The sequence below is a fragment of the Phasianus colchicus genome, chromosome 11 (genome assembly GCF_987193195.1).
Source record: "Phasianus colchicus chromosome 11, bPhaCol1.hap1.1, whole genome shotgun sequence".
In the NCBI taxonomy this organism is placed as follows: domain Eukaryota; kingdom Metazoa; phylum Chordata; class Aves; order Galliformes; family Phasianidae; genus Phasianus; species Phasianus colchicus.
Window position 1 is genome coordinate 9,303,605 of NC_143446.1, and position 24,037 is coordinate 9,327,641.

At 37.4% G+C, this 24,037-nt stretch overlaps 2 protein-coding genes across 8 annotated transcripts in view; both read right to left on the reverse strand.

The window, feature by feature from the left end:
- Nucleotides 1–13,274, reverse strand: part of TASOR (transcription activation suppressor) — a 28,284-nt gene extending 15,010 nt beyond the window's left edge. For all 3 annotated transcript variants that reach the window (XM_031608254.2, XM_031608245.2, XM_031608264.2), the window contains exons 1-13: nt 12,905–13,274; nt 7,026–7,171; nt 5,888–5,980; nt 4,924–4,996; nt 4,228–4,319; nt 3,716–3,874; nt 3,099–3,226; nt 2,437–2,468; nt 1,625–1,730; nt 1,105–1,208; nt 899–1,002; nt 596–668; nt 328–402 (exon numbers count right to left, since the gene is read on the reverse strand). In XM_031608254.2, the coding sequence (XP_031464114.2) occupies nt 328–402; nt 596–668; nt 899–1,002; nt 1,105–1,208; nt 1,625–1,730; nt 2,437–2,468; nt 3,099–3,226; nt 3,716–3,874; nt 4,228–4,319; nt 4,924–4,996; nt 5,888–5,980; nt 7,026–7,171; nt 12,905–13,274 (1,555 nt within the window). The remainder of the gene's footprint in view (nt 1–327; nt 403–595; nt 669–898; nt 1,003–1,104; nt 1,209–1,624; nt 1,731–2,436; nt 2,469–3,098; nt 3,227–3,715; nt 3,875–4,227; nt 4,320–4,923; nt 4,997–5,887; nt 5,981–7,025; nt 7,172–12,904) is intronic.
- A 6,104-nt stretch (nt 13,275–19,378) lies between these two features.
- Nucleotides 19,379–24,037, reverse strand: part of ARHGEF3 (Rho guanine nucleotide exchange factor 3) — a 114,733-nt gene continuing 110,074 nt past the window's right edge. For all 5 annotated transcript variants that reach the window (XM_031608205.2, XM_090148207.1, XM_031608220.2 and 2 more), the window contains 2 exons: nt 22,644–22,830; nt 19,379–21,673 (listed from right to left, as the gene is read on the reverse strand). In XM_031608205.2, the coding sequence (XP_031464065.2) occupies nt 21,327–21,673; nt 22,644–22,830 (534 nt within the window). In that variant the 3' untranslated portion in view covers nt 19,379–21,326. The remainder of the gene's footprint in view (nt 21,674–22,643; nt 22,831–24,037) is intronic.

Consider the following 24,037-nt stretch of genomic DNA (forward strand, 5'->3'; position numbering starts at 1 on the left):
GAAGCCAAGTAACCCACTTTAAAGCCTGCTTAAAAGTCAACCTGCTCATAGTCAGGAACTGATCACTTTCATCACTTTGTAGCAGCCTATATCCTACATACTCACAATTTTCTGTTTAAATCACCTTATAATCCCTTACAGAAGGTCACTCTAGAAGCTTACCAAGATTTACAACAAAACAGCTCCCTGCAAGAAACCACCACCTTGGCCATAACAAATTGTTATTCCCTGTTTACACTGACACAATGTATCACTACCAAGTCTTAAGCAGAATATAAATATTTAAATGAGCCCATAGACAACAATTTTAGCAGTGAACAAACTTACCTGAGTTTGTTACACCTCTGGGCTCTGGAAACAAAAACAATGCATTTAACATGCGAGATCGTCCAGTTTGTTGGTCTAGAATGAGAAAATAAGAACAGTGGGGAATGAGAAGACCCTCTGTGCTTCCAAAGATAACTCAACCCCTACAGAACACCATAAAAATAAACAAAACAAAGAACACTGCCCTGCACAAGCATACACAAAAGAACCAACACTCCCTCACACCCACCCATCCACACCCCAACCATCTAATCTGAAAAATGCGTACCATAAGGAGATGCCATTTGCCAAGGAGAAAGAAGAAGAAGAAATCCTCTGTCCAGAAGTGGTTTCACAAGAACCTGTTTTCAAGACCAAAAAAAAAAAAAGCACACTGCTTCAAACAACCAAAGACATTTTCTCACTACAAATACTGCCTGTAAGCTTAATTCCAGTATGGGTAGAGAAGTGCTGTAAACACTGTTTTGGAGTGTGTCAGCTTCATAATACCAGCAAGATCATAAATTTTCCAGTATGCCACTAGTTACTGAAATGATTCTCAAAAGGAAAAAGTAAAATCTGTTACACTTACAAGTTTCTCTTTCTCCAGCTTCTGAAGTAATCCCTCCAAGTGACTGCCAGAACGGGACTTCTCCACAATTTCATACAGGCTACTATACATTCCATTTCTCAACACTGACATGGCATGAGAGGAGAAAGAAGTCGGAAGAAGAAGAAAAAATAAAATTCAAATTCAGTAAACATCTGAATTTAAAAGATTAATATAGAACAATTTACCTTCTTTTGCCCCTACGTAAGTTTCTTTATAGAACAACAGCGGTGATATTTTCTTCTTCAATTGGTCAATGCTCACAGCTTTTTCCAGGTCAAGTTTCTCGGGTCTAGAGACAAAGGGTGGGGGATTGGAATGGGGAAAAATAAAACAATTAAAGTCTCCTCTTCTTTGACCTCCACAGTCCAGTCCTTATTGACAAAAAAGAAATTATCAAACACATGCTTGTAAAAATCAGTTCCTCAGGCTGCCCTGTGAGCCAGTGGTGTTCACTGCTTCAAAAGAGTATGTGTCACTTAAATAACAAAAACAAAAGAAAAACCCAAAGGCTGACAAGAGTTGTGAGAACAAACTTAAAAGCAGCTCTGGACACTCATGACTCAGGAATCTATCTAGTTTCACATATTTGAAGCGTCTGGCCACAGTGTATTTTTCATCTGACTGCCTGAAATCTGCCTAGTCTATCAGAACAAGTTTCAATACAGCCATTTTTTAAACTGTTGCTCCTTAAACAATTATACTCACAGCTTGCAGGGAAGGAAAGGACGTGCTGTTGACTTCAAGGAAACATGGCATAAAAGCTTGCCTTTATTCCAGAGCTGTCCCCTCCATAATGTATAGTTAGATTTATCTAAATTAAGACGGAAACAAAAAGAAACACTAAGTGAAAACACTTCTTAGGAGGGACTGAAAGGAAATGGCAGTAAAGTGACTGTTGATTCTCCTAAAGCTGTTTTAGGGAAACTTCCTGCTAATACCAGAGCAAACCTTAAATAATATGTCAAAAGATAACCAGAAGAAAAATTGCAATCTTATCTTGTTTTGACTTGATCTCAGCAGAGCAAAGCAGGTTGGTATGTTACCTATACGTGGCCATACAAACACATCCTTGTTGACAGCATCTGTGCAATGATATCCTCCTTCCTTACCTTAACAGCCAATCACTTTTACATATATGAATGTTTTGCCTGAATGATGGTCAAAAGAAAAGCAGTCGAGGATCCTACTATTTGAAGTGCCCTTGAAAAGCAGATTTGTGAACAGAATATATGTTTTTGCCATACTAAAAGTAGAAAAAGGAGGGAAAAAAAACAGCTTTGGATTTTGTTCAGTTCTGATTTATTCTGGTAAGAAAAGATACACCAGAAGGTGTCTGTGAGATCATATGATATTAGAAAGAGATCCCTCCAATCAGTATAGTACAGAATAAAAGTTAGGTAGACAATCAACATAGCTAAGCAATCATTCTGGTTAGAAAAATGAAACTACATGGGGAAAAATGGCCATTACCTTCTATTCCTATAGTCACAAAGTAATACATTTCAATTCATTCTTACCTGTACTTCTATCTGGGTTGAAGCTGTTTGATCTAACAAAAAGAAAGGAGACTGAATTACTAGCCTGAGACAGAAGCTTCTGACTACTAGATTTTATACTAAGGATACCCTACCAGTCTAAAATAGTAAAACTAATAATACACTCTCCAAATTCAAGCTATCATTACAGCAGATTCTCTGATTTCTGATACCCTGTTAATTGCTGTTAGCACTAAAAACTACAGTCCCCACAACTGGATGCCTTCCTACCAGTATAGGTATTATATTATATCAGTAATTAACACAGACAGTCACTCTACAAGCAGTAAATAAACAGTGAGGAGACCAGAGATAAAAGATACAGAATATTTTCTTTACCAAACAAGATATTGCTGTGAACATCATTACAACTCTGCATATATTCTACTAAACTTCCTTTATAGATTCTACTTAGTAAAGAAGGTTAGGTAGGTGAGAAAGCAGCAGAACTGCTTCCTGCAGAGGCCAGCTTGATGTATAAAACCAGTTCATCATCCCTTGCTTTGCATCAGAAACAGTACAGTAACTACTTGGGACGCGTCCATTCATTTCAGCACTGTTAATAATTTAGAACTGGTTTAGATTACTACAAGCTATGCATTCATGTTGAATGTAGTCTTACAAAAATTGATTTCCTAGCTTACCTTGATGGGGGCAGAAATTTCGGTGCTTGCACAATTTCATCTTTGTAAGTAAAAGAAACAACAGCATAAGGACAAACATGCCTTGGTCTTCGCCTTATCTCATCAAAGCCATATTCATAAAAATAGTACTAGAACAAGAACATAATACAGTGCTAAATTAGAAATCTGGTAAACTAGATTCTAAACACTAACAGTTCGTGATCCTTCTCTCCCGAAAGATGCACTGTTTCACAGGAGTAACATAAAAGATACCTAATAACTAACTATTTATGTAAAGAAATGGAAAGAGATTAATAGCTTGAAATTCATTATACCAAATATTAACTTTTACATCTAAAAAGTTGGAAGTTACTCTCAAGGAGACTTCTATCAAGTCTGAGAGCAAGTACGTGTATATAAAGGAAAGAGAAGAGACTGACATGCTGTTCTGTAACTGAACACAGGCTGCTGTGGGCTACTACTGAATACATACAAACCAGACTGCAGTGTTAAAGTATTAGTTACAACTACTTAGATGTTCGGTATTAGCTATGCTTCAGGCAATTTACAACCATAATTCTGGGGTTTGTTTGAATAAAGTTTTGAGGTAAGGTAACACATCCTTTAGTTTCTACTACCTGAGTAAGTTCGTATGCTCGATAAGCCAGCAAGGAGGTTACTTTATGTGCATTCTTTGAGACATGACACTCATGCTTTGGTGTTGGATCTAAAGCACTCTTTACTGTTGATTCCATTGCTTTCATACCTATGTGGTCATATATACTCTTCATTTTTCCCTGTAATAAAGCAGAAGAATTACAAACATAATATTTTCCCTGAAAATGGCAAAGCGTTCCACATATAACAGGAAGTAAAAGCAAGCAAAAGAAAAAAGGTTTTGAAAAAAATGTTAGTAAGAATAGATTCTTTCCATAGTTTAACAAAAAAAAAAACGTATTTCTTCCCCTTCATAAACATTTCTTATTCTTTATTAAACTCAATGTACACACTGAATTTTAAACGTGGTATGCTTCTACATTCTTTGTAAGCAGGTAATTGTATGAGTGGAGGTTCAGTAAGTACAGTTAAAACTACCTTTATTGCATCGCTGAGCAATATAAGCCCTCATGACCAGATAACATAAATTTACCTTTATTACTTTAAAAATAATCACATCTCCAGTTGCTCCAATTTCTAGAGGATTGGGTTGCAATAAATCAGCATACCGGGAGATATAGATACCTGAAAGGAATATCAGAAACACAAAAAAGCACATTACACTGAAGTTTAAGCAGTACTATAAGGCACTAAAGCTTTTCATAATCAGATCAGGAAAAGGAACAAAGGCACATTCCCAACTCACAACTCCTAGACACCAAAAGAAATATTTAATCGTACCACGTGTGGTATTAATTATTATGTGCACCACAGCAGAAAATGGACATTAAGTCAGTTAAAAAGGAGTACAGCCACATCACTACAAGTGTTGTGGTCCAAGGCCATACAGATGCATATTAAGTACTCACAAAGTCAGTCATAAAAGCACTCATGCCTGCGAGCACAGAGAGCCAAAGATTGGATGAATTCTTTGGCTTCTCAATTTTACTGGGAATACAGAATGTATACGATGAAAATTAAAATGTATACAACTGAAAATTTCATTTCACTTTTGAGAGAGGATTTTAACCAGAGTTACAAAGTAGTGTTGTGATGGCTGTTTACTTTGCTAAAAATACCCACATGTGATATTCCTGAAGTGAAGCACTAAACCAGTAACACAACTGCATCAGCTTTATCTGCTAAACCATACTGAATGATACCAGCACATACAATAAAAGACAGTTACCCATGGAAGGACTGCCGAGAATTGCTATTTTGGAGTGGCCCACATGCAGCCCCTTTTCACATATGCTTTGGATCTGAAAAGAACAGACATTTTTTAAACAGATCTAACAACAAAGCCAAAACATGAACAGAATAAAGAGTGATAAACTGAACAAGAGTAGAATTCCAGCTGGACTAAAAGCAATGACAAAAACAACCCACAGAAACCCACAGACACAACACATTCCCTGTATCTTAAGCTTTAAACACATATTTTGAACATTACTTTCTTTAAAAACACTTTTGATTTACAATGCAGATGCAAACCTGCCATATGATTGAATACTTACAAAATCCTGGCTCTACAGTAGCAGAAAAAGCCCTTTCCATCATTTTCATTAAAAAAAAATATGACTGGAAACCCAGAAAGTATGTTTCTAATATTAAGGTTATATATCTCTATATAGGCATATTTGGAGCACAGAAATACCCTAAGAATGCATCTATGTATCTTCTTATCTATACACTAAGCCATTACTCTTGCCCACTGAACAGAAATTAAATCTTGTGCACACATAGGAAAGCAGCATGATCACCTTTGCTCAGTCTGTTTTTAAAAAAGCAGGAAGGAAATTATGCATGTTTTCATTATAAAAATAACTTTTAAGCAAGCTCTTCTTTTATTCAAAAAAACAAAACAAAACAAAATTAATAGAAATCCCACACATAGACCAGAAAAATCTATCCATAAATCAGAAAGGAAAATATACTTTTATAAAGACATATGAACATGGCACCACAAATAACAGACAATAAGAAAGATTTAAATTGTGACATAATATTGTATCCTTTTCATCCATCTACACCTTCTTGTGCTGAATGTAGCAGGAGTAGATTAAAGATTAGCAAGTGTGCTGAAAATATCCAGTTAAAGAAAATACTGCTTAATTAAAAAAGAAAGGTTATACACAGTTATGTTTTCTTACCTGAGCTCGATCAACCATCAGAAAAGCATAGGTTTCAGAAAGCTCTTTATCCAGGCGACCATCAAATTTCAGCTCTCTGCGCTTTTCTGTGAACTATCACAGCAAGTTCTTAAGTTACCTATTACAGTCAGTTCTTAGCACAAACAGATTACTGCACTATCAGTGTTTCAAGGCTCCATCTACATTAGCAGATTCAAGTACACAAAACCAATCAAAAGGTGATTTTGAATGAGACAGGGGAAAACACTCTTCTGGCAGTAATATTTTAGTGTTACTTGTAACATGCTCATCAAGTGCATATAGCTCAATGCCTTCCATATCACTTATGAAATTCCAGAAATGATCCTTATTTGCTTTTTAGGAGAACAGGACAATACTCTTTTACACAGTGCATGTGCAGCTCTGCCTCACTGCTACTGAGGAGGTTCCAGCAGCTGATATACACCTGAGCTGTAACCACGATTCACAAATGGTGTAACAGCAGAAAATACATCAGAGTTCACGAGATAAAAATTTGAGCAAACCAACTGCACGTTCTGTCACTCCATACACGAAATCTGAAACAGATGTCAGGGGACCAAAAACTTCTTTCAAACTTATTAAAGACAGCCAAGACTGGATTTAAGAAACACAAGGTAAGTGCTACAACCTTCAAGCTAACCATGCTTCTTCACTTACTAAGTTCAAGGAACCAACTTGTTGAGTTGGCACTTCTTGGAAACTGACCAAGACTAAGTAAACTTCATAGCAGAAAAGTATTTTAATCATAAATTGCAATGGAAGAATCAAGCCATTGAAGAAGACTCTGTAACTTCTTTACAAGCCCCTACAGCCTCTTCACAGGTTATTACAAATAAGTAACATCAACAACATTTCAAAAACAAAATACAGAGCAAAAGAATTCCTCACGCAATCTTTCTTTTATTCATTGAATATCTCAGGTAAAATTTTATACGTTTGTAGCAATAAAGTTGCCTGAGGAATACCTACTTACGTTCCCAGGGATGCAGTTTTGCATTTTGATAAGAAGCACATAAGCAGAAAATACTCTTTGGGTCTTTGTCTCTAAGCTCAAAAAAATGTATCAGAGTTGATTTGATCTGTACCATAACCATAAAGAAAACAGAAACATACTTACCTCCTTTTCTAGCAGCTCACTATGAACTAAGCTGGCTCTCCTGTAGTTAAAATTGGACACTGAACTGGGTTCCAAGTAAGATGAATGCAGAATCTTCACAACATCATCAAACTCTCGGGAGCCCACAGCTACTGGCTGAAAGAGTGCTATAAAATAGAAGGAGAAAAAATAAGCACCAATATACACCTTGAAAAATTCTACATCTTCCAGTTTGTTGACAGTAAATGCATGAAGATACAGTCATGGTCCATTTCAGGTATTTTTTTTTTTAAACACTAAATTACTTTTAAAATGTGGAATTCAGGTTAGAAAATTGAAGTTAAAATTCCCAACAATTACATCATCTTTAAAAAAAAAAAAAGGTGTTTTTTTTTACATGTTATTAATATTACTCCTAAATAGCCAGTTCTCAGGTTTTAAGAGAAGCACCTCAATGTCTCAATTCACATTTGAAAAAAATCTAGTAATTACTGCAAAACACTAATTAAATTACAAAACTTTAATTAAATTCATTAGCTCTTAATTATGAACAAGCAACAAATTGCTCTAATAAAAACATCAAAAACAAGTTCACAGCTAAACAACTCTTTAGAACTATTAAGGAGTTTTTGTTTGTTGTTTATGGTAATTATGCAAAATATGAATAAAGTCAATATTGTTTTATTTTAAGAAGCCTGATAATCTCTTATTACTGGAAAACCACACTGCACGCATTCATTCTTTATAGTCCTATCCCTCACAAGAACAAGTTTAAAATTAAATCCCTTCATTTGTTGTTCAAATTTACCTTCCTGAAAAACGTGTTGCCAAAGTTTGCACAGCTTCTGCATGCACCTGTACAGTCTAGCAAAAGCTACATTTATGCACACACTTTATGATGTAGTATTGTCCATCAAAATACAGCAACCATTCCAACACCAGCAACACCAAACAAGTGGTTTTAAAACAGCTCTGAAAGCAATTAAGAAACCATTCTTATCTAGAAAACCTTTCAGCTACATCTCAGTTCTCAAAAGGCTGACAGCAATATGGGAATAAAGATAACCAGAAGGGGAAAAACTTCTAAACTTTGCATAATACTGTTAAGATTAAGCACACTTTTAGAGAAAAGAGAAAACATTAAAACACAAAGCAAACCTATGAAGGAAACAGACACACTGAAAAAGCACTGCCAATGCAATCTTATCCACATAAGCACAGCACGCACACAGCAAGGGAGCTGAAACTAGATGCTCATTATGGTCCTGTTCCACTCATTCTATGGGATGATAAACAGCCCTCAGATCTGTCTTAGCATCACATAGCACTGGTTTCACATACCACCAGCTCCTCTTCTGCCCAAGACAGCTGGCAGTGGTAATTTTCTATTTCCTGAACAATGATTACCATACACACCATCCCCCCACACACCCCTTCCTCCCAGAAATGCACACTCCACCAAACCCAGCCTATTTCCTACTGCTGAGCCCAGGTGAGCAGAAATCCCTCCAGGACCACTCAGAGATTCATTACCACGTGCCATGCCTCACCAGCATCCCAGGCACAAAACCAGAAGAGGCATGCTATGAAATCAGTCGTGATCTTGCCATAAACTCAAACATTGTCTACTGCATCCCCATGTGTTCAAATATCCCTTGCTTCGTGTAAAGCTCTAATGAGTGAACTGAGACAGACTTCCTAGAAAAAAGCAAGTCTCCCTGTTCTACAGCTAGGATGAACTGTGAACTACTATACAAACAGTGCCCAACAGATTTAAGGAAGGGCTCTAAATCTGCATAATTTTAGAACACAACACCATTGGAGCCTTTTTTTTTCCTCTTTATAAAAAGAGGCGCTGCTTTTATTCTTTACTTTCTCAGAAGGGTGAATGTTTTATTGCTGCTGTTACTTATTCAATAATATCTGTATTTTCATGTACATTTCCAAATGTATATGCCACACAAGAATTATTCAATATAAATTCACCTGTAATACTACTGAAGCTAAAAGTGCTCTGCTACTTTCATAACAAAAATAGATTAAAACTGAAATATTTTTAAGTCACTTTGAGATTCCACTTTTTCCTATCTGGGTACAAAGAAACTAAGACATTAAACTAAGATTGATTCCACCCACTGACCAAATGAGTCCAAGAACAAGACCTTATATCTACCATTGTCTTGAGATTGCCTAAGCACTGGTGAAGGGCAGCTATCTTCTAAAAGGTCATGGTCACTACATGAGGGTTTCTACCTCATAAGAAATAAAAACTGAGCAGCACCAGACCGTACCACCGACACCAGGCACCAAGTCGTTCGCTTATACGCAAAGGATGACTTTATCAAGTTTATCTCCAGCCCTACACTGCTTGAAAGAATGGGAATGTGTGTATTTATTTTTCACCATACAAACCTGACATAGGTATGCTTTACTACCTTTACTGACTTGTGTAAATTAAGCAGCAGTTTATAAAAGGCTACTGCACGCTAATCATGACTACACATACAAATAAGTTATAATGGTTTTTGCCAGCTTGTATTGCAGAAATAAGAATAAATAGCATTTCCATTTAGTTTCCACTCAGCATACAGGGACATAGACATGTATTTTTAGGTAGAAACTAGGTTTAGTAAATACAGTACTTAGTCTTGGGACCAACGTTAGACTGTGTTTGGATGCGTGTAATTCCCTGCAGGCGCTGAGTTTCTCTTTTACAGCTGCTTGATTTTTCAACTTAAGAAAATGGAGTTTGGAGGTAGCAGGTTTTTCTTTTAAGTTAGAATACGAAGAAAAGGAAGACAGTCGCAGTCCATTTCAGAAGTCCTGATAAGTGAAGATAAGCCAATTACAGATTGTTAGCACTCACAAAAAAAAAAAAAAGTGAAGATTAATTTTTCCAAAATCTTCATTTCTTAAAACTAAGATCAAGAATCAGTGCAGTTAAATGAAGCACAATGTTGAAGTTGTATGATTATTCTCCACTTCAAATGTCTTTTGCTGCTCTCAAATGTTTTAAGTAGTTATCACAAGGACTCCTTAATGAAACCTCTAGGTAGAACCAGCAGGTAGCGAATAGCAGATATTCAGCTCAAAGATACAAAAGATTAGAAGGAAAAAAGAGAAAGCAAAATGAAACACCAAGTGCTGGTAAGTAGAAAAGGGACTACCTAGACTTCTGACCAAGAACTACTTGGACTTTCAAGGACAAGAGCATGACCTTTTTGTCCCCATTCAGTCTGAGAAATAGCACTCATCTGCTAACCTGGTCAACTATGGCAGTAAGTGCTGAAAGTTAACCAATGAGCAATCCCATAAGCCAATGGCAACAGCGCTTTGATAAGAGGACCGGTACCTTGAAGTTCATTCAGCAAAGCAAGAAACACTCTTCCAGTGGCTTATCTTGGAAACTATTTTTTCCTCATTCTATTACAAACGGATCTTTGAAGTCCAGGACAGATTCAGACATCTGAGATCAGATAATTAGAAGAGGGCAGAGAAGCAAGCTCTAAGCACTGCATTAGAAAGCACTAAGAAACTCAAAAGAGCCTAACCATCTATTACTAAACTGCATGCTCAAGAACAACTTGAAGACAGTTTGCCTTTAAGTAGGCAAACAAACACAAACACACAAATCAAAATCCCAGTGCCAATCTTGCATAAAGTTCGGGTTCCAGAATTATTCCACTATGAAAGGAAAAAAAAAAAAAAGGCAGAAGAAAGATTTTGTGACAACTAATCACAGCTAGGTTCAATAAGTATGTGTCTTCCAGATGCACTTCTCCACAACTGACTCTCAGTTCCTTACTAATTTCCAAAAACAGCTGCAGATAAATTCCAAAAAGGTTGAACAAGCAACTATATATGCTGTTTGCTATGATCTTTCTTTTTTCTTTGCTTTCGGTTTTTTGTTTGTTTGTTTGTTTGTTGCGTTTTACAATCAAAAGTTGTTCCAAAAGTATTTGGCCGTGCTTAAAATAAATTTTATCCTGAACAGATTTTATAGTTCGTACGTAATACTCTTGCATAATTAATAGCTATCCATCAAGATGATACATCCAATAGTAAAAACAGAGATTTAGAAAGCAAAACAAAAAGAGCTACTCCAAAACAAGACTGGAGGAAGCTTCCAAACCAGCTATTCCAAAAAGGACACATGTTACACTCATATTCTTATTTTAAAAGATGTATTTGAATACTGCTACTCTGCATCTCTTAAGCACATAACACTACAATGATGAATGTACTGTTAAATCTTCTTCCAAAAGATTCTCAAAGATCAAGCAACCAATTTTCATGTTTGCCCACTTTCAGAAGTCTTGCCAAGGAAGCATCACCTCACAGTTCTGATATATTATCATGTGGGAAAAGACCAATAGAGCAATCATGAGCAGTCAAAAGCCTGCAACTGGTGTAGACAGGATGAAGTCTGTACTCACGCATCACCAGCATGATGAAAGACAAAGCTTCCAAGAAGCTTCTCGAAGTTGGAAGGCAAAGAAAGTATACACAGTATACTAAAAAGTGAGACCTTAAGAACTCAGGTCAGTTAACCTTAAATTCAGGAAGTCAATTTTAGAAGTAGAGCAAGACAGGTCTTCAAGTCTGATGACTGAAATTACATTAAAGTTTTTTGCACCCTTAGGAAATGGTGGTGCAGAGGCAAATGATGAATTATATGACGTACAAAGGGATTTCATAGGTTTTCATTCACACTGGAACCAAGTGTTAGAAAAGAACTTCAAACGTCTCTAGTACTAAACATTTGTGTTACACTTAAAGGTATTCAAATATAATCACACTTGGTTTTGAGATAAGGAAGCACAAGGAACATCATGTTTTATCCAGACATTTTTCCATCAGATGAGCAATGAATGTTTGGTTCTTTGGGTTTTTTTTTTTCCTCATATCAACCCAGTCCTCTGCCAGTGGTACGCTCCCTCAAGAAATGGGAATGGTGAAGAAGGGAATAAAAGAAGAAAAGGAAAATTAACGCCAAATACAGGAGGGAATGGGATAATGAAATAAACCTACCTTCATCTCTTCCTTAAAGAAGAAAGCATTTCAAGAAGTTACATGTTAGACTCTTCTCTGAAGAACTAGAAACCTATACGAACTGCTATTTTTTGATACTAAGACACCGACCCCAAGTCATAACGGGTCAAGGACTTAAACAAGTTTTGGGAAGAAAGACATATCTACAGCAGCACTTAACAACGACCAGAAAAGCAGACACCAGTGGAGTTTCACGAAAAGCAAGAAACACCACAGGCTTTCAGAGGAAGAGCCACTGGAAAAGCAAAAAACCAACCGAGGACGCTGGGAAACCTCCAACACGAGGCACGTGAACGTGAGACAGCCGTCTCCTGCCTGCGAAGTGAGGAATCTCACTCGACAAGAACCATCTTCCGTGCACCGTCACTGAAGCGAAACGCCGCTCAGTGTGCGGTAGTTGACCACCCTACCGAGGATCACAGCCCCCTCCTGCCCAGAGGGGGACAGGGGGAAGAGAAGCGAACCACGCGTCCGTTCCCAGAGAACCATCTTCTCTGTGTGCGCCTCCAGAAGCAGAGCCGGGACCTGCGCTCCAGCCCACCCGGATCGCATCCACCTCGTCCGTCTTTTGTAAAGCAGCGGTCTGAGATTCGAGCCGAGATGGGATGCTCCTCCTCGTGGCCAAATACAAACGGAAAAGAGGGAGGGGTGAGGAAACGAAAGAATGCACAGCCTCTCTGGTGCCAGAAAACGTATCCCCAGCAGCCTCGCTGCTCCGAGCCATGCCACAGCCTCCTCCACACCCGCAGGGTTTTGCATGCAGCTGTGTGAGGTGCACAAAGAGCCTGCCTAATGGATAAGATGAAGAGAGAAGAGAAGGAGAGAAAGGAGGAATGGGAAGGAACAACCTTTCTTTTCTCTGCTCTTCCTGGGGATCTGAAAGTTCCTCCTAACAGGCACGTCTTCTGGGGGCTTAGGGAGAGGGGGCGGCCCCCCCGGCACGTCGCTGGGCGGCGGCTGTTGGTCGTGTGCCGCTGGGACGCTGCTCCTGCGCTGGCTGCTGCTGCTGGTCGTGATGAGGTTTGGGGGGACCTCGTCCTCTGCAGCTACTGCAGCCACCAGCAGCGCCTCCTCAGACCGTCCGCCATTTTGTGTGGTGTCCTCGGCGGCTCCCGCTCTATCGCTCTCCACCCCGAGGAGGCCCGTGCCGCTCTTCTCCGTCCGCTGATGCTGCTCCGGTTCCATCTCGCCGCCGCTGGAGATCGCGGCATCCGCCATTCTGTCCTATCGCCGAAAAGCGAGCGCGACAGCCCGCGCCTTCTCCTCCTCGCCCACCGCGCCACCCCCGCCCGGCTCCATGCAGCGCCCGCTGCGGCTACTGCTCCCCCTCCGTCCGCTCGCTTTATGGCAGCCCCTCCGCCCCCTCCCCGCTCTCTAACATGGCGGCAGCCGAAACGGGAAGGGGGCGGAGCCAACGACGGTGGCGCCAGTTAGAAGCGGAGGGGCAGGCGCGGGGCCGCGCGGGGACCACCGCCTCCTCGGGGCGCGACGGGCGGCGGGCGGGGCGGGGCCGCTGCTTCTCCCGAGCTTCGGCTTCGCAGCCGCGACTCAAGGCGTCAGCGCACCGCCGCCTGCTGCTGAGGGCGGTAATCAAAAGGATCGGTGCGTTAGGAGAGCCTGATCTCACTTCTTCTCAAATTCTGAACAAAATGGCTGCCACCCCCTTGTTGATAAAACTCAGTAACGCTGGTCAATACTGGCGTTCTTTTCTCGTCTTTTTGCTCCTTTTGAAATCAGCAGTTTATCTGGGGAGGTCTTCATTCTGAAAATATCCATTAGGTGAAGCTGTTGTATTCAGAATGGCTGGATCCTGTTATCTCACAAGTTAAGACCTGGCCTACTTATCACGTGATGCCTACGAGGAGCATTAATAACAAAACCCATCTGTTATGTGGGTTAATGATACGTGGGTGCAGTTGCGTTATAGCTGGGTCATCCTGCATAATAGAAATAGCTGGAAACTCGGAGAGAAGCTCAACGTTACCGCTTCTCAACATTGCAGTTCCACTGTGCCCCCTCAGTCCAATGCTTCCCAAAACTGGTTAAGTAATTCATGGGTTTAAGATAACAATTTCAAATATAGAATACAGTCTAGTCTACAGAAAACTGAGTTTTTTCATCTCCTGTGTGCTTACTCAGTAGCTGTATTTTCATTGTCGTTACCTAATGTGAGATTTATTCTGCCCTGGTGGAGCCACATCTGAAGTACTGTGTCCAGTTCTGAGCTCCCCTGTTCAAAAAAGACAGGGATCTTTTACAAAGAGTCCAGCACAATGTGATAGAACAAGGAGCAATGGCCAAAAACTGGACCATAAAAAGTTCCACACAAATACGCAGAAGAACTTATTTAAAATGAAAGTGACATGGCCACGGAATAGGCTGCCTAGAGAGGTTGTGGAGTCTCCTTCTCTTAAGATATTCAAGACCCAGCTAGATGTCTACTGTGCAACCTATTGCAGGGAGCATGCTTTAGCTGGGGATTGGACTGAGTGATCTCTAGAAGTCTCCTCCAGCCCCAGCAATTCTGTGATTCTGCATGTGACTGAAATCTTTGCTTTGTAAATTATCAGCAGTGACAGGTTTAGTGGCTGCATAACTTAGAGTAAAGGTAAACCAGTATTTTACATTTAAAATGCTATGAAGGAATTTTAATTCTTTCACTAAGAATGGCAAAGACCTTTTCTTTAGAAGGTCTAAGAAATGCACCAAATTCAAAAGTACCTGCTGAAAATAACCCTTGATTGCAGTTTTCAGGAGATACAAGTACCTGATGTTTAGTTTTGCAACTAATTCACAAGATTAAAAGCCCACGATTTTATTTTATTAAAAGTACACTAGTTCTATAGTTAAATATATTACCTATTTATACCAATTATTTTAAATCCTGCTAACTGTGGTTGTTTGTATTGTCATCTCAAAAGCAACTACCGATCTTAAACACAAATTTTTCCTCTATGCAAGGACTAAATATTTTAACCTAGTCCATTCATTTTATTCATCTCTATTTACCTGTAAGTTAGAAAGTAACTTCTCAGCTTACAAATGGAGCTATCCTTCAGGGTGTTAAAAGAAGATAAGCTAATAATTACTAGTTTCTTAGAAGTCTCTGGAGAACCAGCCAAGTTTAAATGTGGTAAATAGAGCCTATAGCTATAATCTACATAAATTATAGAAACATAACATGAAACATTTGTCTAACTGTGGAAATGTAGAGCTCAAGTATCCAGTGGTAATGCACACTGTGTTTGTGGGTTTTAACCCACAGATAAATTAAGAATGTTTCCTTGAGAATTTGATACCCTATTTCTGTGAGTATTCAACGGAGGTAAAGAGCATAAATCAGTTGAAATATTAGAGTGATTTTCATTTTATCTACTTCAAGTACAATTTCCATATATCAGAAGAAAAAGATATAGGCCAATTTACTGTTATCTAAAATCAAGTCTTTGCTGATTTATTATTCATCTCCAAACATGTCAATAAGTTTGAATTGGCAAAGCTGTTAAAATAACTTCTGGGCTATATATATTATATCTTTACAGTACAATTAACTCAGTTGAACAGTATCCCAATTTGATTATACCTGGGTTACTTGCATTGACAAATCAGCAGTAATATTGCAAAGCTAAGTTTGTATCTCTGTCCTTATCATTTTTATACATACTTTTCCTTTCCTTGCTATAAATTCTGGGAATTACCCTTCTGTTCTGCAGGAAACTGAATAATCATATGGATGCCCCTGTCCACAGAGACTGGGACTAGCTTAAGTTTTATTAAAGGAGATCTAAGTTATACGTTTGAAAAAAGCTATCCACCAACAGACGTAATGTACAGGAAGAAACTGTTTTGGGACACTGCAGCATTTCTTTAACTGATATTTTAAAGTTAGGCAAAACATTTCTTTCAGGGATGGGCTCAGACCTTGAGTTCTTCCAAACATGTTTTCTCTTTCCAAAATAATTCCTGAAAAACGTATCTATGCTCTGGAGAGGCTAAAAGAATTTTTAAAAGAAGGAGGTATTTCAGTAGCCATTCAAGTTGATAGGTATAAAGCAACCACAAAAAAAGGCAACAGGGTGTGAATTACTGTTTACTAAAAACACCCTATATATGAAGTATGCTTATTGCCACTTTCTCTCACAGCATATAATGGAAAGTAAACTAAAGCCTGCAGTTGCAGTGTATTTAGACATTTTCAGTCAGTAGGAAAATATAAACATTGTAAGAGTGTGTCATAGCAAATCCAAAGAATGTCTGAAGAAATCTTCCTCACTGACCAAACGACACACAAAAATATTTTTCCATGTTGACCTCTTGCTTTATAAACATACTTCTTTGCAGTTGTGCAAATTATTAATTAGCATAACCCTGAGGATTTACCTGAGAGGTTATCACAAAATTACTACCTAACTGATGTAACAATTCTAGATCATTGTACCATTATGAATCTTAAAGTTCAACATAAAGTAGGCAGTAAGCATCCGAGTCCACCAAACAAAGCTTCAGTGAAAAATTACCTTAAGAAGAGATTAGTTGAACACTCTGAAGTAAAATAAATAAATAAATAAATAATTTTAAAGTTAGAAAATCTGTCACCTGAAGAAGAGTCTTTCTGGTTTCTGTGGTTTCTGGTATTTGCCAAGCATTCAGTGGCTCCCTGGCTTGTAACAAGTGGTTTCCTACCCAATTACAAAGCAGCTGCAGATCCCTTTGATTCTGAAATCAGATGATATGTGGTACATTACTATGCAGATTAAGATCAGAGTAATAGCCACAAAATATGAGACTTTTGTAAGGAAGGACTGCATAAGACTGCTCAAGAAATTATCCATGTATTCTTTTATGAAAGCATATCTACAAATGCAAAACATTACCTAATTTAAATTATTTACAATAACTATAAATAACTATTTTACTTATCTGAGGTTACTCTAACGATGCAAAGGGTTTCTTCAGTTAAGTGCTAATTTTGAGCAAAGGGATTCATGCTGACTAATTTTAGTCGCCAGGAAATCAAAGGTAGGAGAACTGCATCATTATATCTCCTTCATAGCCCATGCTGGCAGAGGCACCTTCAAAAAATTCAGATAAAACCTATTTTAAATGCTTGAAAAGAACACATTTTCCAGCGATGGGAAAAATACATGACTATGATAGAAAAGAGTGCGATAAACCAAGGAGTAATCTTCACTTGTCTCCTTAAAGTCAGGGATCAGTAGTGGAAATTCACCTAGGACATTTTTCTAACAAATATTTGATCATGAGGTAATAGTTTAAAAGTTCTACTGACTTTCCTTTTAAGCATTTTACATTTTTAACAGCTCTAAGAATACTAATTCCTGTAGGTGGCAGCATCAACCTGTAGAACAGATCACAGTGTTTTAAAAATCAGCATTCATTAGTAAGCAGCAAATATGGAAAAACTGTCTGTTCTGAATCTGAACCACGTTTAAATGCTGCAAATTTTCATATACACAGAACTGCATTTTTGGCTCAGTTACAGATATGCAAATTAAGGCTGCCTCCTAAGTGCCAGACAGTGTCACTATGGTATATCAACTTCCAAAAAGGTCAGTCCATTACACTGACATCTAAAAGCTCTGATATCAGTCTTTCAAACTCTGGAAATTTCTCTGTAGCCTCAAGAGAACTAACTGGAACCCAGTAATTCAAAGCATTCCGTGGGAGTCGCCTCTGAGAAGTGTCTTCTCTACCTCAGTACTGAGCTTTGGGCCCACCTTTTACCAGATTCTGACAATTGATTTCCTGGTACTGAGCTTCACAGAAGTAACTGCTCCTGCTGTCTCATAGCAGAACTGTGTGTTTCAGGCATGAGTCACCTTAATTCTTGCATTGCTTTTTTTCAGTGCTGCAGAACAAATCTAGGGAACCAAAGACCACACAGCTGCATTTTCTTTTGCAGTCTCAGAGGGTCCATATATATTTCAAAGAATTGCAAGGGCATTTCTTTGTTCGCTTTTCTTTCTTAGTCAAGAGAATCTATTATATATCCTTTATTGCTTTTATTTCATTAGACCTCTCCTATAAACCAAGTCTGCACTGAGTGTGCTCACCAAGAATAGAGTAGCTTGATAAGTTGCTAGAAAGTTAAGAAACTGCCACATCATACTATCAGCTTCCTGCTCCTTGGAGTAAGATGACTTGCCACTCACTGTTCTCAGGATGGTGAGATCCTGAGGACTAATACCTCAGATTTAGAGGAGCTGGAACTCATCCTTCATCCACTTTTCTCTCATCTTGCCATTTCCTCACGATGAACTCAGAAGACCTGGAAACTCTGGTTCTTCACTGACTCTTGCCCTTTTAACACACTCCACTTGTTCTCTTTTCACCTTCTTGCCTTGGAACAATTCTTCCATTTGAGTAAGGAATGACCTAAGATCCCTTAGAGATCTAATGTTAAAATTACATGGTTTAGAAATATCTCATTAGTGAAAGCAACGTACATACAGCAGTTGAGTGTCCTGGGAAATTCTTCTACTAAGAATCAAGCATAGATTTACGCTCGCTGAATGGCTACAGCGTGCGTGCTAGTTTATTTACTACTCCAACTTCTTAGACCCCATTTTTCTAACATCAGAATTGCTAACAATAATGACTACTGACCTTCTTAATGCATTTACTAATACTTTCTTCCCATACTTTTTGGTACTGTTATTGCACGTCCATCTCAACACAGTCAAAAGTCACTCCTTCAAATACAGTGGCATTTCAAAAGCATTTGAACCCAAACAAAGCAAGCCCTAACCAAAACTAGAATGATACTAGTATTCTTAAACTAGAAGTTTACTCTTCTCTTCAAAAAAAATGCTTTGTTAGATCAAATCAAAGCTGTAAATCAAAACTGAAACACCTGCACTACAGTGTGTTGTATATGGTTGGATTGCTAAGCAGTTAACAATTACAAAAAATGCATGTTCATCTTAGAAGAATCATCATCTGGTTGTTCGATTTTTGTGTGTCCCAAAATACATCATCTCAGAGTTTTGAAAAAACACAGACTTAGTAGAGACATGATATAAAATGTATCAGGAGACATAAGACATATGGTTGCTCTTAATTTTTTGCTCCACCTACTCACTAAATTGATTAAACAACACAAAACTCTAGGGAATGTGCTGGATTATTCAGTGCAGTGACTTGTAGAGCAGTTATTACTACTGTTTCTAGCAAATTAGATCCAAATATGTAACACCTCCCCCAGAACCAAAATGCAACTGTTAAGACTTACCGTGCTTACTATTGAAATCTTTTTGTAGTCTTCTTGCAAAACAACCAAACCAAATAAAAAAAAATCAAAATGCTTTAATGTAATTTATTTGAAATGCTTCCAGAAAAGTTTAAGGCTATGATAAAACAAAAATATATAGAAAAGAAAAAGTCAATACACATTCAATCCTTCTGTATTTGAAACCTTCACTTGATTTTCTCTCTTTTCAAACATTTTGCTGAACAATTTCTATGAAAATGGTTTACCATCTAACAAGCTTTCCTACTTCTTTTCTTCTGTCAATCTTTCCTTTCCCTTGCCTTCACTGTCATTCAGCTCTAAAAATGAAGCAGTTGAAATAAATTACAAAGCCTGAAACAGAAAAAAAAATACATTTTTTGAAAAAAGTATAAATACAGAAATATGTTCTATCGGGTAAAACAGACTTTTTTTGAAAAAATAAAAATACCTTGTTTTATATTGCTTATAATCTTGTCACACTGATTTCTCTAATGCACATCAGTATATATATGCAAGATAACTGACATTTACAATTTTTTATAAACCTGCAGGACAAGAAATAAACATTTTTGGCAATAACTTAGTTTTTCTACTTTTGATGGTGAGTACTTTGCACAGGTTCTTATATTAAAGGATCATTTAAATTTATTATAATTTTCATAGCTTGCCATACTATCATTCAGCATTGGCATTATTTCTTATACTAAGAAATAAAATATTACACAGGGATTCCTGAAGAATAACAGGATGTTCAACTGGGTGTTTTAGACTGCATTTTTAAGCGACTCATCTGTTTCTCATCATAATGAGTAGATTAAATCAGCCATCAAAAAACACAGTGTCATTTCCAATTACAGCATGAGAGTAAATGCAACAAAAAGGTTAAAAATTAATTTGACAAAAATACAAAGGATGGAATATATCCTAAAGGAAAATCAATTCCCTTTATGTTTGAACTTTCTCTACATAATCCCACAGGACACTTGTAGAGCACCATTTATATAAAATTGTCACTTAGTTTAAGAAAAATATATAAAAACCAGCAATAACTGCATGTAATTGTAAACAGACATTTACAGAAACTTAAATGTTTTTAACATTAGTTTAGTGGTGTTTAAAACCAACAGTGGAGGTCAGTGGAGTGCAAAATGCTGAAGAGGGCTTATTCACAAGCAAAAGCTTTTTTCATTCTTACCCTATTTGAGAGAAAAGGTACAGATACATATACATATATATGGCACTGAGAGCAAACTACCAATTTATTTACAAATATCCAGTATTCTCAGCATTTCATTTAATTCAGTGCTGGCTGTGGAGATTTGCTTTTGTTTACTTGATTATTTTTCATATGATGTGCTTTGATATTTAAACCATAGCATGACGCTGACCACTTCAATTTACCAGATTTTAATGTTTATCCCATCAATCAACTGATGGATCTTTGTACAGTGCTTCATTTTGAAAAATCAGTCCTTAAAAAGTCACTGATTACATGACCCACTACAGTTTTTGTTGATTTAAAACCACAAGAGTTGAGATAGGTTACTGCAAGATGTTTCTTTTTTTACAATGAACTGTTTTTAACTTCCAAGTCTTTGTGAAAACTCAAAATCTCAATACCCATTCCTGAAACTCAATATTAAGTCCACATCTTCAGCTGCCCCATTAAAGGGCAAATAAAGTAATTAAAAATTATGGAAGATTCTTTATGTAATGCGCTTATAAGCAGTAGTTTAGAGATTCTGTTTACAGCAGGACATTGAAAATAACTGGTCAAGTACCTCTTTCATCCATGTTAGATGTTTGTGAAGTATAATCACGGGGCATGAGTTGCAGGAGATTCCAGCTTACACAAACTGGCAGTTACAGTACTACACGCATACAAGTACTATACAAGAAGGACTGCATTTACATTGTCACAAAAAATATTTTAAAAGTGCTTCTCCAAATGGTTCCATGTGTGGAATGCAAATACTGTACAGGTAAGACACAGGTTTTTTTCCATGAATAAGTTTGTGTCAAACATTGGTTTCTATTTGTTTTTCATTTTCACAAGGGTTTGTCTGTTCCATACGTTCACAGTCGATGCTGATCTCACTGGTGTCCATACTACAGTCTGACTCACTGTCAGATTGGTCCATTTGCTCAATCATGGTTTCTCCCTGGGATACCCTGCTTCCATTTGGTGACAAAATAAAACATGCTTCCGAGCTCAGCACTCCAGCTTTTCCTGCACATGTAACTTTTTCTTTGGCCTGCCGGATGCAATTAAGCCACTGCTGTTTGTTGAAGGAGTCATTGGCTTGCAGTGAGTGAGACTGGCTTTGAGATCCATTTTTGAAGCTGACTCTAAAGAAGTTTTTGACTGAAAGAAACAATACACATCAAAATGCTGAATGCTTTGGCTAACCAATTTCACAACAAATGAGTATACTAAAATAATGAATCAGCAGAATCTTTGCCTAATGGTCAAAGTTCAGTTTTCTTGCCAATACCGTATCAGACCAGAGAGAAGAGACCAGGTATCTCCATGTTTTGTGGAGGTAAGAACCCAGAACAATGCTAACATTCCTAATAATTTCTTATTTCTGGATTAAACCAATTTGATTCCGCCATGCACGATCTAACTGTACAGCCTTAAATGAATCAGCAGAACTAAGGATCCTCCCATACTTCAAAGCGTCTCCTCCTACTCCTCTGCATAGCAGATATCCAGAACCTTCATTGAAAACTGTGTCATCTGGAGATTGCCTCATCTCTTCCATTCAGTTCACCAATAAAATGAATACATAAAACAAACCTCAAAAATTTTCACAAGATCAGTGAGATTCAGAATCTCTTGTAATGAAACAAGTATCTTTATAATAGGCTTACTTAGAAGGATATTAATTCTTACTTGTTGCCATTAACAACAGTAGCTGCGATCTTTACACTAAGCATCACATTAATTATCTGCCAGTTGAAAGACTTTGTTGTGGAGTAGCCATAAATGTCTCCGTAATTATAATAGAGAGTTCATAAAGACTAAAGCTTAAAATTTCAAAATTGACTTGTTTATAATTTTTCAGTTTTGCCATTCCATTCGATTTACTTCTTTCCTACCCAGTTCTGTACAAAAGCAGGTATAGGGAGGAATTCCACTATTTATAAAGCGGACTTTGAAAAACAATCTAAAAGAAGCGAACTACAGCAAAATCACCAGTTTGAAATAAGAACCAAGATATTAGATATAGATAACGTGAATTTTAGAGATAACATTCTTATGTCTCATTGGCAGATGTCGTAAGATTACAATGATTCAATATAAGCAAATAAAACTAAAGACGTTTTCATACTTCTCTCATTGTTGCTAAATGCACCACGTATGGATCCACCCAATCGAACCTCGCCATCTTGCAAGTCTTCTAACACAAGATCCACCACTGGAATTGGCTGCCGATACAGCTGGTAGCAGAGCTGTTCATTATGGGTGATAGCTCGAGTAATTACTAAGACTTCTTGAAAGAGGAAGACATGTAGTTTCTGGTAAAAAGTTATAATTAACAAATCATTATTATTATTAGGATAATCATTAAACCAGATTTATTTAAACTCTACTATGTTAGAACCATATATTATATGTGTTTTCTAAAGTTTAAATCAATAAGGATTCCTCTTTTCCTGCTACTGGCCCAGCAACAAATATATATATAAATCTAACAATTCAAAAACTTTTAAGATTATTCTTTGTGCCTGATTTTTCATGTCATGATCCTAATTCATCTTTTAGTACTGAGGTCTTGAAATTTTATGATGTTTCAGAGCTTTACCTATTACACTGCCTTCTGTTCCATGAAAACTGCATCAGCACGTTTAAGCGCATTCTATTTTCTAAACCCCAGATTATCTTTCCCTTGCTGCCTGTGTCAATAAGAAACAGGCAACCTATTTCACCCATATCTTGAAACTAAGTCATATTTTCAATGAACAATTATGAGTAGTCTTACTGCAGTTCATACGCTGCTTACAAACTTCAGCTTGACCACATCTCTCTGAAGTTCAGAAGATCACTTTTGCTTTTAAGTGACACAAGTCACCTATTATTTTTAAATCATGTTCCTCCTCACATTTGACAATCTCCAGCATCTCCCAGTAATAAACAAACTGAAATTTTAATGTCATTTTATATCACACACTGAAATTAATTGCTTTTTCTCCCCTCCACTGACAAGATTTTCTCTTTCTCCACAATCATTATGAATTATTTGTTTCTAAATTTGTCCATACTCTATTTCTAAACAAACATATTATTTGCAATTTTAAGAATGCAAGATAGATCCTCAGATCTACTTAGCTTAGTGTTCCATCTTCCAGAAGCTAATGCTTTCAGAAAACTATACCAAAACAGGTAATTGTAGCATAAACCCTTCTCAATATGACTCGGTAGTCTTATATTCACAAAATCCATCTTCATTCTATTTTGCCGCAACATTCACATATGTACATCAATGTACATACATGAACGGTCCAGTTTTCCTCCACTTGTGCCTTTTTAATTCTTTGCATGACACAAACCTAAACATATTGTTTGTTGTGAGTTTGTTTGTTTTCTTTTTCCATAGTGCTGTCACCTTTCTGCAGTCTGATAAAAAAAATCTATTCACTTAGTGGTTCAGTTTTGCAGCTACAATAGTTATGCAGGACATGATAAAACTTTGAATAAATTTGTTAAGTGGTTACATTTTCATTA